The sequence below is a fragment of the Schistocerca nitens genome, chromosome 2 (genome assembly GCF_023898315.1).
Source record: "Schistocerca nitens isolate TAMUIC-IGC-003100 chromosome 2, iqSchNite1.1, whole genome shotgun sequence".
NCBI classification, from domain to species: Eukaryota; Metazoa; Arthropoda; class Insecta; order Orthoptera; family Acrididae; genus Schistocerca; species Schistocerca nitens.
In genome coordinates this window covers 1,046,198,740-1,046,213,892 of record NC_064615.1, presented here as the reverse complement: position 1 = coordinate 1,046,213,892, position 15,153 = coordinate 1,046,198,740, and the positions used below count along the sequence as shown (strand labels likewise).

General features: G+C 41.1%; 1 protein-coding gene across 5 annotated transcripts in view; it reads left to right on the top strand.

Moving 5' to 3' along the window:
- LOC126237386 (protein transport protein Sec31A) overlaps window positions 1–15,153 on the top strand; it is a 167,035-nt gene that overhangs the window by 39,268 nt on the left and 112,614 nt on the right. For all 5 annotated transcript variants that reach the window (XM_049947469.1, XM_049947472.1, XM_049947468.1 and 2 more), the window contains exons 7-9: window positions 1,690–1,792; window positions 9,342–9,503; window positions 9,752–9,877. In XM_049947469.1, coding sequence (XP_049803426.1) covers window positions 1,690–1,792; window positions 9,342–9,503; window positions 9,752–9,877 — 391 coding nt within the window. The remainder of the gene's footprint in view (window positions 1–1,689; window positions 1,793–9,341; window positions 9,504–9,751; window positions 9,878–15,153) is intronic.

The following is a 15,153-nucleotide window of genomic DNA, read 5'->3' as shown; positions in this document are numbered from 1 at the left end:
TCAGAGTTAGATTTGGTTAGCAAAGTAAAACTGAATACCTCAGAACAGTTTAGCTGAATAAGGAGAATCACTCTGGTTGAATGTGTGCTGGTGTCAAAACGAGGATTTATGGGTTAAAGTAATCTAGACAGAGATTGCTGATTTTGGACAACTGTATTTGTTGAGTTATTATTAATACTATCATTAACCAACTCGCTAGATGTAAATTAGAAGCTCTGTAAGATATGCGTTTGTGCATAGGCATCAGCTGTTTAACTGCCCCGTCCCTGTTGCATGCAATGGCAGTGGAACCCCAACACTAACAAGATCCCCTACTCTGCTGCACATCCAGGGGGATGTCGGTTCAAATCACCATCTGACCATCCAGATTTAGGTTTTCTTTGATTTCCGTAAATCGCTTAAGGCAAATGCTGCGATGGTTCCTCTTGACTGAGCATGCACAATTTTCTTTCCTATCCTTAAGCAATCCTGAGCTTCTGTACTGTCTGTAATGACTTTGATGTCAACAGGACATAAACACTAATCTTCCTTCCTCCCTCTCCTGTGACTTCAACTTAGGTAAGGGGCAAGTTATTTTGTGTGCACTAGTGAATTCTAATTTCTCCAGTGTTTATCTGGATTACAATTGATAAATACATGACACTTTCAGCACTATTTGTTGTATAAGTGTCAATTTAAATAGAAATTACATTTATTAGTTTATACACAGTAACAACCATTCCTAGTGTATTTGGGTGAGGCATGGTGTTCACTTTGTAATGCCTCATAAAACTTAACCGCCATATTCACACGGATAGTTGTTATAAGTGGGACAGTCTAAGAATTATCAGCATAATGTAGAAATGGCAGGAATGTGGCAAATATCTTTGGAACGAATGACCATTACATAGTGCAGTATTAAACTACAGCAATTTACTTGTACTTTTTTATCATAGTGTCGAGGTTTATATAACGAACAGGAAAATTTGCTTTACGGGATGTGGTGAAGTCCCTTAAACGTTTCAGCACAACAGGTACAGAACATGTGTCTCAACATCAGTTTTTAATCTCTCATTTTAGATTATTGTGAAGTGACTTGCTGAATTTAAGCAAGGTCTTACCTGCTGAAGGTTGTGTGTCCTCAGGGTATCCGGAAACCTGTATGACCAATGAGATTATAACAAAAATTCGGTCTTGATTTCTTTGCCTGGAGGGAACTTTTTGTACATCAGTCATGGATCAGTTACAATGACAGTATTTTGTAAAAATCATAATATGTATAACATGGGATATTGAATTGATCCTGATTATGACCAGTACACTAAAATTTGAATTTAATCTTTATCTTTAATTATTTTCATCTCCATATCAGATGATTTTTCCTAATTTAAGCTAGAGGTGCAGTAAATATGACTTCGGTCTGGCAGAATGTAAATAATTTAGGAGTGCGGGTCACTGACTAGCAGAAGTGTTATCATTGACAGGCACACACCAAAGAGACAGAAAGTTGATAGCTTTCGAGCAAATCTCCCGATTGTTTCAATTTCATTTTAGTCGTAAGTCATAACTGTTTATTTTTTATGCCTTTTTGAAAGTGCTTCTGAGTTTCCAGAAACCACTTATGCTTAGCTTTCTGAATCATATTGCAATGTTTCTAAGAAGCTGAGGGCTTCCAGTATGTAACTATAAGCATGTAATTTTCTATTTCAGAGGAGTGTTGTCAATTGCGTGGTGTGCTCAGGACCCTGATCTGCTTGTTAGCTGCGGCAAAGACAATCGCATATTATGCTGGAATCCAAACAGCACCCTTCCAGTAGGTATTACATTTGAGCTGCTGCTTTTTTGTGTATAGTAGCTGCTTGTACAAAGAAATTTGTTAAATTTTCAGTAAACAGAATAACAGAATTTCTAGAATTATAATATATGTAGGAAGTCTCATTGTTTTGTAAATAATTTTCACTTAAAATGTTTGCAAGTATGTTATTTCTCTTCTCATTCATCGTTGTCATTGACACTATTTTGCATTTATATAGCGTGCTGTCTACCTAAACTTTCATTGAATCTCCATCAGCATGCAGTTGTCCATGTGATTTCTGTTCTTATACTGATCAATCATCTTTAGTAGGCACCTCAAACATTTTAGCCTAAGGGTCACACTGGCTCTTCCACTAAGTCTCAAGGGCCAAGCTACAGTCTAAATTTTCTGGAACCTTTTAGTGAGGTCAATGTGACCTACGTGACATTCTAGGGATAGTTTACACCCATCTTCAAAACTCTTCCAGTTCAGTTCCTTAAGAGTCCCTGTGACTCACTCTCATGGATGAAAGAAACCTGTGACGATTGGTGCTGCCATTTCCTGTGTACTGTCAATATCCCCCATTAGTCCTACTTGGTATTGGTCCCACACACTTGAACAGTATTCTAGAACTGGTCACTCGAGTGATCTGTAAGCAATCTAATTTGTAAACTGATTGCACTTGGCCTGTATTATACCAGTAAACCAAAGTCTACCACCTGCTGTACCCACAATTGAACCTATATGATCATTCCATTTCACATACCTACAAATACCAAGGTATTTGTATGAGTGGGCTGATTCCAATGATGACTCATTGATATTACTTCATTATAGGTAGCTGCATTATCTACAACAGTCTGAGGTTACTATTTCCAATGAGGTCATTAAAACACAACATGAACAGCAAGGGTCCCAGCACACTTCCCCGAAGTTATTTCTACAACTGACAATGACTGTCCATCCAAGATTACATGCTGCATCCTCTCTACCAAAAAGTCCTTGATTCAGTCACAAATTTCACTTAATACCACATACGATCATGCTTTTGACAAAAAGTGTAGGTATGTTAATGAATCAAATGCCCTTTTTAAACAAAGAAAAACTACTTCTACCTGACTGCTTGATCCAAAGCTTGTAGTGTGTCGTGAGGAAAGAGGGAATTGGGTTTTCACATGATTGATGTTTTCAAAATCCATGCTGGTTGGCATTGAGGAGATCATTCTGTTAAAGATATCTCATCATGTTTGACTTATTGTTTAGCTAGTTTACTCAAAATATATACCTTTCTGTGTGTTTTAGTTGTCATTCGTACTTTGGTAATCATTGTTGCCACAACCACGTAATGGTCCCTGATATCAATTTAGATGTGGACAGCCTCAGAGAGGTCAGGTGTGTATGTTTCCATTAGGTTCAGTATATTTCCATGTTGAGGGGGGGTTCATAACTATCTGTTGGCGATTGTTTCAAGAGAAAGGCATATAGTAATGTTTCACAAGATGTCTTATCGTGCCCCCCCACCACTAACAAAACGGTAATTTTCCCGGTTAATATTTGGATGATTAAAGTCTCCACCAATAATTACATTATGATTGGGAAATTTACATCCAAGTCAGGAGATGAGTCTGGTGGACAATAGGAGGATCCAGTTATCATTTCACCCCACCCCTGATACCGAGTCTTGCACAAACAGTCTCACATGCAGCTTAAATTTCTACCTCAGTGTGTTTTAATTTCTTGTCTACTGCGACAAATACACCATCTCCATTTCCCACAAATACACCATCTCCATTTCCCATTACCTTATCCTTTCAATACACATGTAAATTTCCCCTAAAAACCTCACTTCAGGGGCTGAAAAAAAAGTTTTTTGTCCATAATTCCACTCCTATGTGATATATCAAGGTTAATTAGCATTGAAATTATCCAGTCGGGTGGCTGCACATGCAAATTCAAGCAGCTTGCCAGATAAATTAATGTCAGTTGTTCTCGTAGTGTAGATGATACTGCACGAGACTGCTCAGCCTTTGGCTCAGGTTTGGTTCTTACTGCTGTCCCATGTCCAAATTTTGTATTGCTATCTTGTTTAGTTTTAGGAAACCAAATGAAGAACTCATTTTGCGACACTGTCTCTGGTGGGCCACTTGAATTTGTGCATTCAATGAATTGGTTGGCTAACTTCAATTAATTAATTAATTAATTAATTAAAGTCAGTCATAAATGGTGCAAATTATTGAATTTTTTTGTCAGTAAACCTACGCTTCAACATCCATAAAAGTTTTTCAAAGTGTATCTGGTGTGTGTGTGTGTGTGTGTGTGTGTGTGTGTGTGTAACTCCTCCCAAAAATCTGGATTGATTTCAGTCAAATTTTGCAAGCAAACAACACCCTTCATAAGTATCAGCACTGTGCGGATTAGAATCGGCTAGCTGCCATGGGAGCAGGGTTATGGGAAAAATGATTTTTTTTCAGTCCCTGATATGTAGCTGCCTTCCACAACAGGAATGTTGTATAAGAGCAGTATCAGCCTGACATAACAATCTGCTTTGCAAGGCAACCTGTGAATAAGGGGAGCAAGAAATGGTTTCTCCAGCCCACAGAGTGTGGGCCGCCCTGCACGGTAGGTGTGTTGTGGGGGCAGTATCAGTGTGTTTTACTGACCTGTTTTGCAGGGACTGTATGTGTGGATGGACATAGTTGGGGAGGGTTGAGATGGATGGAGGAGGAGGAGGTGGATATGGAGAGGGGTAGCAGGAGGTTACAGACAGAGAGGGGGAAAGGGGAGGGTAAAGAGAGGGGGAAAGAGGGGAGGGTAAAGAGAGGGATGGAGGTGTAGGTTAGAGAGAGTGATGGTGGAGATGATGGGCAGCAAGAGGGGGGAGGAGAAGTAGATAGAGTGGGGAGAAGGGGATGGACAGAGAGGGTGATAGGAGGAGATGGCAGATAGAGGGGTGAGGGGGAGATGCAGGGGCAGGTGAATATTGTTTGGAAGAAGAAGAGGGGCCAGAGGAGATGGATAGATAGAGGCAGGAAGGCGAGAAAGAGAGAAAGATGGAGAAGAAAGTGGTGAACACAAAGAGGGGGAGGAGGAGATGTGTACAATATGTGTGTTAAATGTGTATGGGGGAAAAGCTTTGGAGAAAAGGCTAGTACACCACAGGGTGACCCATGAAGTGGTTTACACTGTTTGAACTTTAATAACTCGAACAAAAGTTACAAAATTTTAAGTCGCATAGATGGTCATGGTATTACTGATGATGTTTTACTGTTAAATATGTTCAAAATTTCCTCCATCGGCAGCAACGCAGCTCTGTAACACTGCAGTACAGATCAACACACATGTACTACACATGGTGCTGGGATGAATTCACAGGCAGTCACAATCACCTCTCTTATTTCATCCAGCATACATTACTTTGTCTCTTACATGTTGTCCTTCAGAATTCCCCCCAGAGAGAAGTCTAACAGCATTAGATCGGGAAATCTTGGTTGAGACTCAACACTTCCTCCTTGGCCAATCCAACTCTCAATAAATATGTCATCCAATTATTGCCTCAGCTTGACACAGTTGGTGAACATCAAGTACAATTTGTTGCTGCTACATGGTAAGGTACTTTACACCTGTCACTATTTCTTCAAAAAAGAATGGCCTTGAAAGTTCTCTGACAGACACACCACACCACACCACACCACACCACACCACACTGACAACCCAGTTTGGTTAACGTAGGGATTCTCTCTTGCCCAACACATACAGTTATGGTAATTGATGGTTCAATTCAGTTTAAATGTCACCTCATCAGACCAAACAATGACATCAGTCAGGTATTCATTATCACCAATCCATTCAGAAAACTCGACATGCCTATTCGCATTGTTCTCATTCATTGCATGAAACAACTTAGGAAAATAGGGTTAGCACTTTGCTTGCTTGAAAGGGTGGTCAACATTTGATTTACTTACACCTGATTCATGAGCAGCTTTCTGTATGGACTACTTTTGGGATTTTGTGAAAGTGTGTACTACTGCACCTGCCACTGTTTTGTCCAATACTTTTTTTTTTTTTTTTTTTTTTTTTTTTGCCACACTGTTGCTTCTTCAGATCGTGTATACTTCCTTCACTCTCAAATTTGTTGCATAATTTCGTTATTGTTACACGTGACAATGCCATTGTCTCTGCACTTCTTTCATGTTTATACATTTCCAGTAACACTTTAAAATCCACTTTCTTTGCTCCAAGAACAAATTTCCAGCCATGTTGTTGTTTATGTGTAGTTACTGGCAACTGAAAAGAAAAGTAAATGAATGGCTACTGACACTAGTCATGAGAGCCCCCATTTAATCAAAATAAAGGTGATAAACGATTTTTCAGCCACTACCATGGATGCTGCCCTGCACGACAGGTGTTTTATGTGCAAATAGTATCAGCCTGCCGTATTGACCTGATATGCAGGGGAAAAAATATTTTTCAAGCCCCTGATGTGTAGGCTGCCATGTGCAACAGGTGTGTTGGTGTATATTTGGCCTACCATATCAATGTTTAGCAGGGGTTTTACATTACGGTTGGGTGTGGCTGAGAAGAGAGGGATTGCGGGAGAGGGGAATTATGTAACAGAGAAAGGGGAAGGTGGAGATACACAGAGATAGGCACAAGGAGGGTGCGGTCAGAGATAGGAGGAGGAGGAGAAGATGTACAGAGAGAGGAGGGAGGAAGAGATTGTCAGAGAGGGGGGCAGAGGCACTTTGTGTGGGCAATATTAGTGTGTCGTGCAATAGGTGCCCATATGGATTGGTCTGGTTCAGGAGATGGAGGGCATGAGAGAAAATGTATAGTGTGAGATGGTGGAGGATGAGGTGGACAGGGGGAGTGTAAAGGAGGGTGGGACGGACAGAGAGGGGGCCAGAGGAAATAGACAGAGAGAGGGATGAGGAAGGACAGAGAGAGAGGGGAGGGTGGGGGGGTTGCAGATGAGATGTGAGTAGGAAGTGGAGAGGAGGTTGATGGTCAGAGAGAGAGAGAGAGAGAGAGAGAGAGAGAGAGAGAGAGAGAGAGAGGGGGGGGGGGAGGAAGATTGATCAGAGAGTGTGGGCTGAAGTGATGGACAAAGAGAGGAAGCAAGAAGAGATGGACGAAGAGAGGTGATGGAGTAGTAAATGGACAGAGAAGAGAGGGAAGAAGAAGATTCTCAGAGAGGGGGAGGAGGAGATAAACAGAGAGTAGAAGGAATAGGAGTGGGAGGTGTAGGAGGCAGTTGAGAGATGGAGAGGGGTAGTGAGCAGATGGAAAAGGAAGAGGTGGGAAGAAGAGATGGAGATAGAGAAGGGGGAGAAGAGATGTGTACGATATATGAGTTGTTCGCATTCACAACTGATGCTGCAAGTAAAAGGCTAGTAGCCCATGAATATTGTCCTCTGGTAGGTGACTCATTGAAATGGTGACTCCTAGCATGTTTTGGCACAGTCGTCAGCCTGCATTACTTATGGACTATTGATAGTGAGTAAGACAGTCGAAACCAGTATAAGCACTAAACAATTTTGCGAGTGTCAACTGAAATAAACTTAATTTTATTGAAAATTTCTCTGTGGTTATATCGGTAATTATTCTTTTGAGTTTTACATATGACAAGTAAGTTTCCTTAGTATCTGTGCTATACGGCATATTGATACTGCAACATAACAAAATTAACATCAGACTAAATATTGTGAACTGCTACATCCAGATTTTTAGATCATCATTGCTCATTTCTCTGCTGTTTGTGGATAGGCTAAATGGCATTTTCAGACATTATGATATTCTGTCTTTCACCTTCATATTTATCTTGCTGTTTCCTGATAATGCACTCCTGGAAATTGAAATAAGAACACTGTGAATTCATTGTCCCAGGAAGGGGAAACTTTATTGACACATTCCTGGGGTCAGATACATCACATGATCACACTGACAGAACCACAGGCACATAGACACAGGCAACAGAGCATGCACAATTTCGGCACTAGTACAGTGTATATCCACCTTTCGCAGCAATGCAGGCTGCTATTCTCCCATGGAGACGATCGTAGAGATGCTGGATGTAGTCCTGTGGAACGGCTTGCCATGCCATTTCCACCTGGCGCCTCAGTTGGACCAGCGTTCGTGCTGGACGTGCAGACCGCGTGAGACGACGCTTCATTCAGTCCCAAACATGCTCAATGGGGGACAGATCCGGAGATCTTGCTGGCCAGGGTAGTTGACTTACACCTTCTAGAGCACGTTGGGTGGCACGGGATACATGCGGACGTGCATTGTCCTGTTGGAACAGCAAGTTCCCTTGCCGGTCTAGGAATGGTAGAACGATGGGTTCGATGACGGTTTGGATGTACCGTGCACTATTCAGTGTCCCCTCGACGATCAACAGTGGTGTACGGCCAGTGTAGGAGATCGCTCCCCACACCATGATGCCGGGTGTTGGCCCTGTGTGCCTCAGTCGTATGCAGTCCTGATTGTGGCGCTCACCTGCACGGCGCCAAACACGCATACGACCATCATTGGCACCAAGGCAGAAGCGACTCTCATCGCTGAAGACGACACGTCTCCATTCGTCCCTCCATTCACGCCTGTCGCGACACCACTGGAGGCGGGCTGCACGATGTTGGGGCGTGAGCGGACGACGGCCTAACGGTGTGCGGGACCGTAGCCCAGCTTCATGGAGACGGTTGCGAATGGTCCTCGCCGATACCCCAGGAGCAACAGTGTCCCTAATTTGCTGGGAAGTGGCGGTGCGGTCCCCTACGGCACTGCGTAGGATCCTACGGTCTTGGCGTGCATCCGTGCTTCGCTGCGGCCCGGTCCCAGGTCGACGGGCACGTGCACCTTCCGCCGACCACTGGCGACAACATCGATGTACTGTGGAGACCTCACGCCCCACGTGTTGAGCAATTCGGCGGTACGTCCACCCGGCCTCCCGCATGCCCACTATACGCCCTCGCTCAAAGTCCGTCAAATGCACATACGGTTCACGTCTACGCTGTCGCAGCATGCTACCAGTGTTAAAGACTGCGATGGAGCTCCGTATGCCACGGCAAACTGGCTGACACTGACGGCGGCGGTGCACAAATGCTGCGCAGCTAGCGCCATTCGACGGCCAACACCGCGGTTCCTGGTGTGTCCGCTGTGCCGTGTGTGTGATCATTGCTTGTACAGCCCTCTCGCAGTGTCCGGAGCAAGTATGGTGGGTCTGACACACCGGTGTCAATGTGTTCTTTTTTCCATTTCCAGGAGTGTATCTATGTATCTTCCATTTGTGCATCATGAACCCAGCAAAGAATTTCTGTAGTCCACCTTGTGTAATTTCATGTAGCTGGTTTCTCAACTAAACTTCATGTCCGCTTGTCAGCAATCATTATGCAGTTTTGGAATTGATTGGGATTTATGTATGAATTTTTCCATTTTTATACAGCTCCTAATATGTCCATTCTATTTATTCTTGATGAGATATTAAATGTATTATTATCAGTAGTAATAGGAGTGATGTGTCTGTGCTGATATACAGCAAATCTGCTTCAAAATCTGTGTTTACTTGGTTTTTCAGAGTGGTGAGGTAGTGTGTGACATAGCAACAACAAACCAGTGGCACTTTGATGTTTCATGGTGTCCGAGGAATCCGGCACTAATTGCAAGCTCTAGTTTTGATGGACATGTAAGTGTGTACTCACTCACTGGAGGTACACAGCAAGCGCAAACCAGCACCAAGGTTAGTAAATGTTACTCATGTAGAGACAAATTTGAACCTACCTCATTCAAAAGGGAATGAATACATCTGACACACAGTTAAATATAAGAGACAAACCGTTTTTTAAATGTACTGTTATGGGTAAGCTAAGGCAGTCTTCCAACTCTCATAATTACAGAAAAAATGCCTGACTGATTTTGAAGTTTGTCTGTAATGGCTTTGTGTAGCACTGAGAAATTACATTTATAAAGCTGTGTATTCTCTTACAGATAGCAGACTCATTTCCAGGGATGGACGCATATGTTCAGGCACCAGTGCCAGCTCAGCAGCAAGTCACTGTTGACTTACGAAAACCGCCAAAATGGCTGAGAAGACCTGTGGGTGCTTCTTTTGGGGTAAGTCATATGGATAGATCACCATTTATAATTGATTTCATCATTAAATTCTGTGTGTGGTATGGTTCTTCTCCAGGATACTCTGACCACAGCTAACCACTGTATGAGCTCTCCCTGATGTTGTATATGAGCTACAAACACTCCCTTGTATTTCATTTACCAATTTTGCTCAGTTTTTGAAATGATTTATCCATTATGAATACTGCAGCCATAAAATATGGATTTATGATCTTTCTGGCCAAGTTGTAAACTTTATTGTGAACTGTGACTATTTTGCGCGCTATATTCATTATCAAGTGATAGGCATATGCATTCATGAGAAGGAATAACTCGTCTCGTCATTCATAAAATGGCCAAAGTAATGGCTCTGGTACATTACACTATTAGAAAGTAAGGAGAAAACCAAATTATCCTTTACATAAAAATTACACCAACATTTTTACAGAGAGACGTATGTCAAATAGACAGGCACTGTTCAGACATCTAGGAGAAAGAATTCAAGAAAACAGATACACAAAGAGGAAGAGAGTATGGAATATGACTGTGAAAATGGAATGCTTTTACCCAAGTGAATGCCTGTTACTGAAGTGTACATTAGGTAAACTAGAAATGTTAAAGAGAAGAATCACATGGAAACTTTTAGGTCCTATATGAAGCAAAGAAGCTGCAAAATTAAGGAGGAATTGCAAAATGTCAAAATACAAACCAATAAGGAAAAGAAGACTGATATAGTATTTGTGTGAATATAGGCAGCACTTTTTTTCGTAAATTTTGGCTTGAAAAATTATGGTGCGACGTATAATAGATTTCCCCCCTTTCAGATCATAAATTGTCAATTGCAAAATAACATGTTCACCTATCTTGTGGGTTGAAATTAATACCATTGCAAGTTAACTGTAGTTATTTTTATAAACCATCAAAGACATATGAAGAAAATAGCAGAAAAACCTGTACATTGTTTGCAAATACAGTAACTATCCTTGAAAAAAGAAACCACTGCGGCAGTGCTTTTCAGCATAGCATGTATGCTTTTCAGTGCCACATGTATGTATTTGCCCACTATACTCTGCTACTTTACTTAGTTTACTGCTGTTTGGCATATCAAAATAGACCAGTGGTGTTTCGTCTGAATTCCCTATTTCGGGATATAAATAACTTCTGCATCAAAGCTCACCACATAACACTGGAAAGATAAGAAACTATTTTTGTAACCTTGAGGCAGGTTTTGCGCAATTGTAGTTCTGCAATGAACAGATAGGTCATTTTGTTGCATAAAGTGTCAGACCCATCCATCCAAAACTTTAAATACCATTGGTGAAATGTTTATTTTTTTTATTTTTTATTTATTTATTTATTTTTTTTTTCATCTGGGTACTTGCAGTTTTGCCCTCGCGATGTACACCAACTTTTTGAACTATTTAGTGTTTCTCTTCAGTTGTATACCACTGACAAATGTTTTTGTCATCTACATGAAATCTACATTCAGCTTCCTATTTCCCATGCCTCTTTGCATAATTCATAGCTGATAACTTGAAGTTGCTCAATTGTTAAGTTGGGTGCCAACATAATTTAGTGTCTGCATCATGTACTTAGTAGTAATACCTTGTAATTGGAGGTCAATTTAGTAGTATGGCATAAATTTGAGATTTACTTTTTACTGTAATCTTGTGTCAAAAGTTTAGGTATGGCCTACATTTGTACACAGCCTATATTCGTGCATATGCGGTATTTTGTGGGCATTTGTACATGATAAATGCAAATAGGCCAAGGAAAGAGAATCTCTGGGAAAGTAAATTGACAACAAACTGGATCTGAGAAGTTAAAAGAAATATATATCCAACACACAAGCAGAATAAGAAGTGTCAGAAAGAGAGGTTTTTAGTAGGGCTCTAAGGCAGAAGCACTAATAGAAAAAGTGTCAAATAGTCAAAAGTAAGAAAAAAGTGACTTAGTGTAAAGACAAAACAATGCTGTAGGGAAAGTAAACAGCAAATGAGAATGAATGGAAATTGTAACAGGGTCCGTTCTCGGAAAAGGGTAAGGTTGGGGTGGGATTGGGGGGGGGGGGGGATGTGGCCAAAAGGGCAAGAGTCATATCACCTTTATTTGTCAAAATGTAACACTGCTGACCATGCATATCCCACCAACAGCATGCTATGGATCTGAACTCTTGATTTTGTATTTGGAATGTTAAACAGGCACCAACTAGCAGACTGTCAGCTATGTAAGAATGGCGTGTCTTCTGTTTTCCTAACTGCTTTCTCAATTGATTTCCAGCTATTTTTTGTTTCTGTACTTGCTACTATTGGAATGTAGTCCCTCAGTTGTGACCTTTTTGAAATTATTTGCAGATCGGATGCATGTCATCATTAGTACCTTTTTTTAAAGTTTGTGATATGTTTTGAATTGATTGAAATCAAATGTGAATCAGCGTAACATGTGATTAAAAAGAAAGCACAAAGCTGTTCTAGGCACTCAATTTGAAAAGCCACAATGCTTTATTGGTGATGGTATGCCTTTGCCTTCCTTCAGTATTTGAACTGGCTGATATAAGGCATGTTGCAAATATACAAATCATTGCCACATTACCAGAGTTATAAAAAAAAATCCAGAAGTCCCTAGGACACCAACAGAGGATAGCAACTGAGTAATATCTTCATTTCAGAATGAAGTTTCAACAAGCTTCTTGCTTTTCATCTGACCTAATGTCTGGATCTTGTTGGATGCTGCTATTTATCTGGTTTGGGTTTTATCTTCCTTCTCTCAGAATCACACTAGAAGGGCCAATGGTAAAAACTCTGAAGTGGAAGTTCCAAATGGTAGGGGATTGGCCACATGTCATGCACTCTTTATTTTTACTGCTTCTTTGATTAGAGAATACCAGAAAGCCCTGGCACAATAGAGCATCTTTGTGTCTCGGAAGTTGAATGTCTGTTCCTTGAAGATGCTATGCTCCACTGTCACCAACTTGTGTACGTAGACAATGCAGAAATGCGTCACATGTTCTCCAAGCCTCTGTGAGCCTCAGTGTTGGGTTTGGCCTATGAGTGTACATCTGTACTTTGGATATGTTGTCTGATATTTACCCATGTAGCGACTAAACATCACTTGGCTACTATTTTTTATAGCCAGTTGCTGTTCCTATATTCTAGTGTTATACCAGTATGCCTTGATTTCCAAGGGCAAGTTCTTCCAGAGTATAAACATCTCTTATCTTTTCCCACTGCTTCATTTTTTTCTCACATGATTGTGAGTTTGTATTCTCCTTCTATCTATTTTTCTTCTTCTTTCATTTTACTTTTCATCCACCCAGACTGAATGTCGATGATTTCCCAAAAATCTAACAGTGAATTCTGGGATGATTCCATTGAGAACAAGCCTACTGTATCTTCGATTCTCGCGCAGTGTTAGTTGGTGCTCTGTCTTTAATGGTTTTATCCTCAATGGAACTTTCATTCTACTTCTAGTAATACTATATACATGTCTTATACTTCTGTATCTGTGTGGGAGGGTTTGATTGTGTAAATTTCAATGACTTCTTTTCTTTTTGTTTTGGCCTACTAGGGACCATGGGGTTCATCTTAACTCTCAGCTAGGGTTTTCTGCTTTTTCTTGGCCTTCATCTTCTGGCTATGAGCCTGCTTCCTCTCATCAGTCCCCTTAGGCCTGGTGGTGCGTGTACACTTCTTGCTTGTGAGAGACAGTGGGAAGACTACCTGCAGGATGGCCTGCCAGTATTGAGTTTGGTTCTCAGTTGTTTTTAATGGGATGTGCAGTTCTTCTAAGTCCGATTTAACAGAGACGATGCACTTGGCTTTGGACGCTGTCCCCCTACTTGTCACTGTGAGGATCCTGTTGGTGAACCTGGAGTGATTCAGGTGGGTCATGTGCTCATAGAAGGTCAGCCGCCTTTTCCTCATACCTGTGACTATGTCTTCCTGATCTTCGTAGAGCTCGTTATTTTGCCTGATTCTGTAGGTACCGTCTTCCTCTCTTATGGGTCCTAGTATTCTCCTCAGGATCTTCCTCTCTTTAAGTTCTAGTTTCCTGAGTGGGCCCTTTCGATTCATCGAGAGAGGCACTCAGAGGCATAGAGTGCAGAGGGTTTTACTATCGAGTTGTAGTGCTTCAGCTTTATGTTCTTGGATATGTACTTGGAGGTATAGATGTTCTTACAGGAATGACAGGCCCCCTCTAACTTGGTGCACCTGGCTTCTATGGTCTCACTTGCTGAGATCCATTCTCCCAAGTACTTGACTGCAGGAACTTTACAGATAGTATTGTTTCCTAGTGGGATTGTAGAAGAAGCCTGCTTGATATTGGTGATGAGCACAGTCTTCTGTATGTTGACCCTCAAGCCGGTTTTTACTACAATACTGTAGAATAGCCTCGTCCATGCTGTTGGCCAATAGTGTGACATCATCAGCAAAATTTGAATTATTGTTATGTCATTTGCCTCATTTTCTTCAATCTTTATCATTGTTTCCTCCATCTTCTTAGTCTTAATTTTCTTTTCACACATTTTTATCCATTATGGTTAGAGAACACCACAGCTGTTTTCATGAATTACATGTTAGGAAATACAGCAACAGGCCACAACTTTTTTTGGAAATGATTTTACTGTACCATTACTAGTTCCAGGTCTGAGCCCATTGTCAGATGGTAGCGTTGATTTCTTGACAAGGCTTACATTGTGTCCTAAAGTGTAACCAAGTTTTATTGATTACATAATTTACAAATGGTTTTACATTGTATATAAGCTCTGTACAGTGAACTTGTACTTAATTCATGAAAATCTCTCCTTTACATCTACTGAGTGGGGTAGTGCAGTGTTTAGCACACTGGACTCGCATTTGGGATGACAATGGTTCAAACCCGTATCCAGCCCTCCTGATTTAGGTTTTCCATGGTTTCCCAAAATTGCTTAAGGCAAATGCCTGGATGGTTTCTTCGAAAGGGCACGGATGATTTCCTTCTCCTTCCTTCCCTGATCTAAGACTGTGCTCCATATCCTTTACATGTTATATAAGAGGTAAGTTTGATTCTCAGTTTTGATCCATGCTAATCCATGAGATAAACTAAATACAAGAGAAGAGCTACCTTTGTTTATATTGGCAGGTGATTTGATGTGCCAAAGAATGTATGTGTACAGATATGGTAAACTTACGGACCTACTGCAAAGATAGTTATTTGTAGTAAGATCATTTTAAAGCCATACGCTTAATTTTTTAAGTTTGAAAGCTGCTGGTAATGGCCACCAAAGAATATTTTCTCCA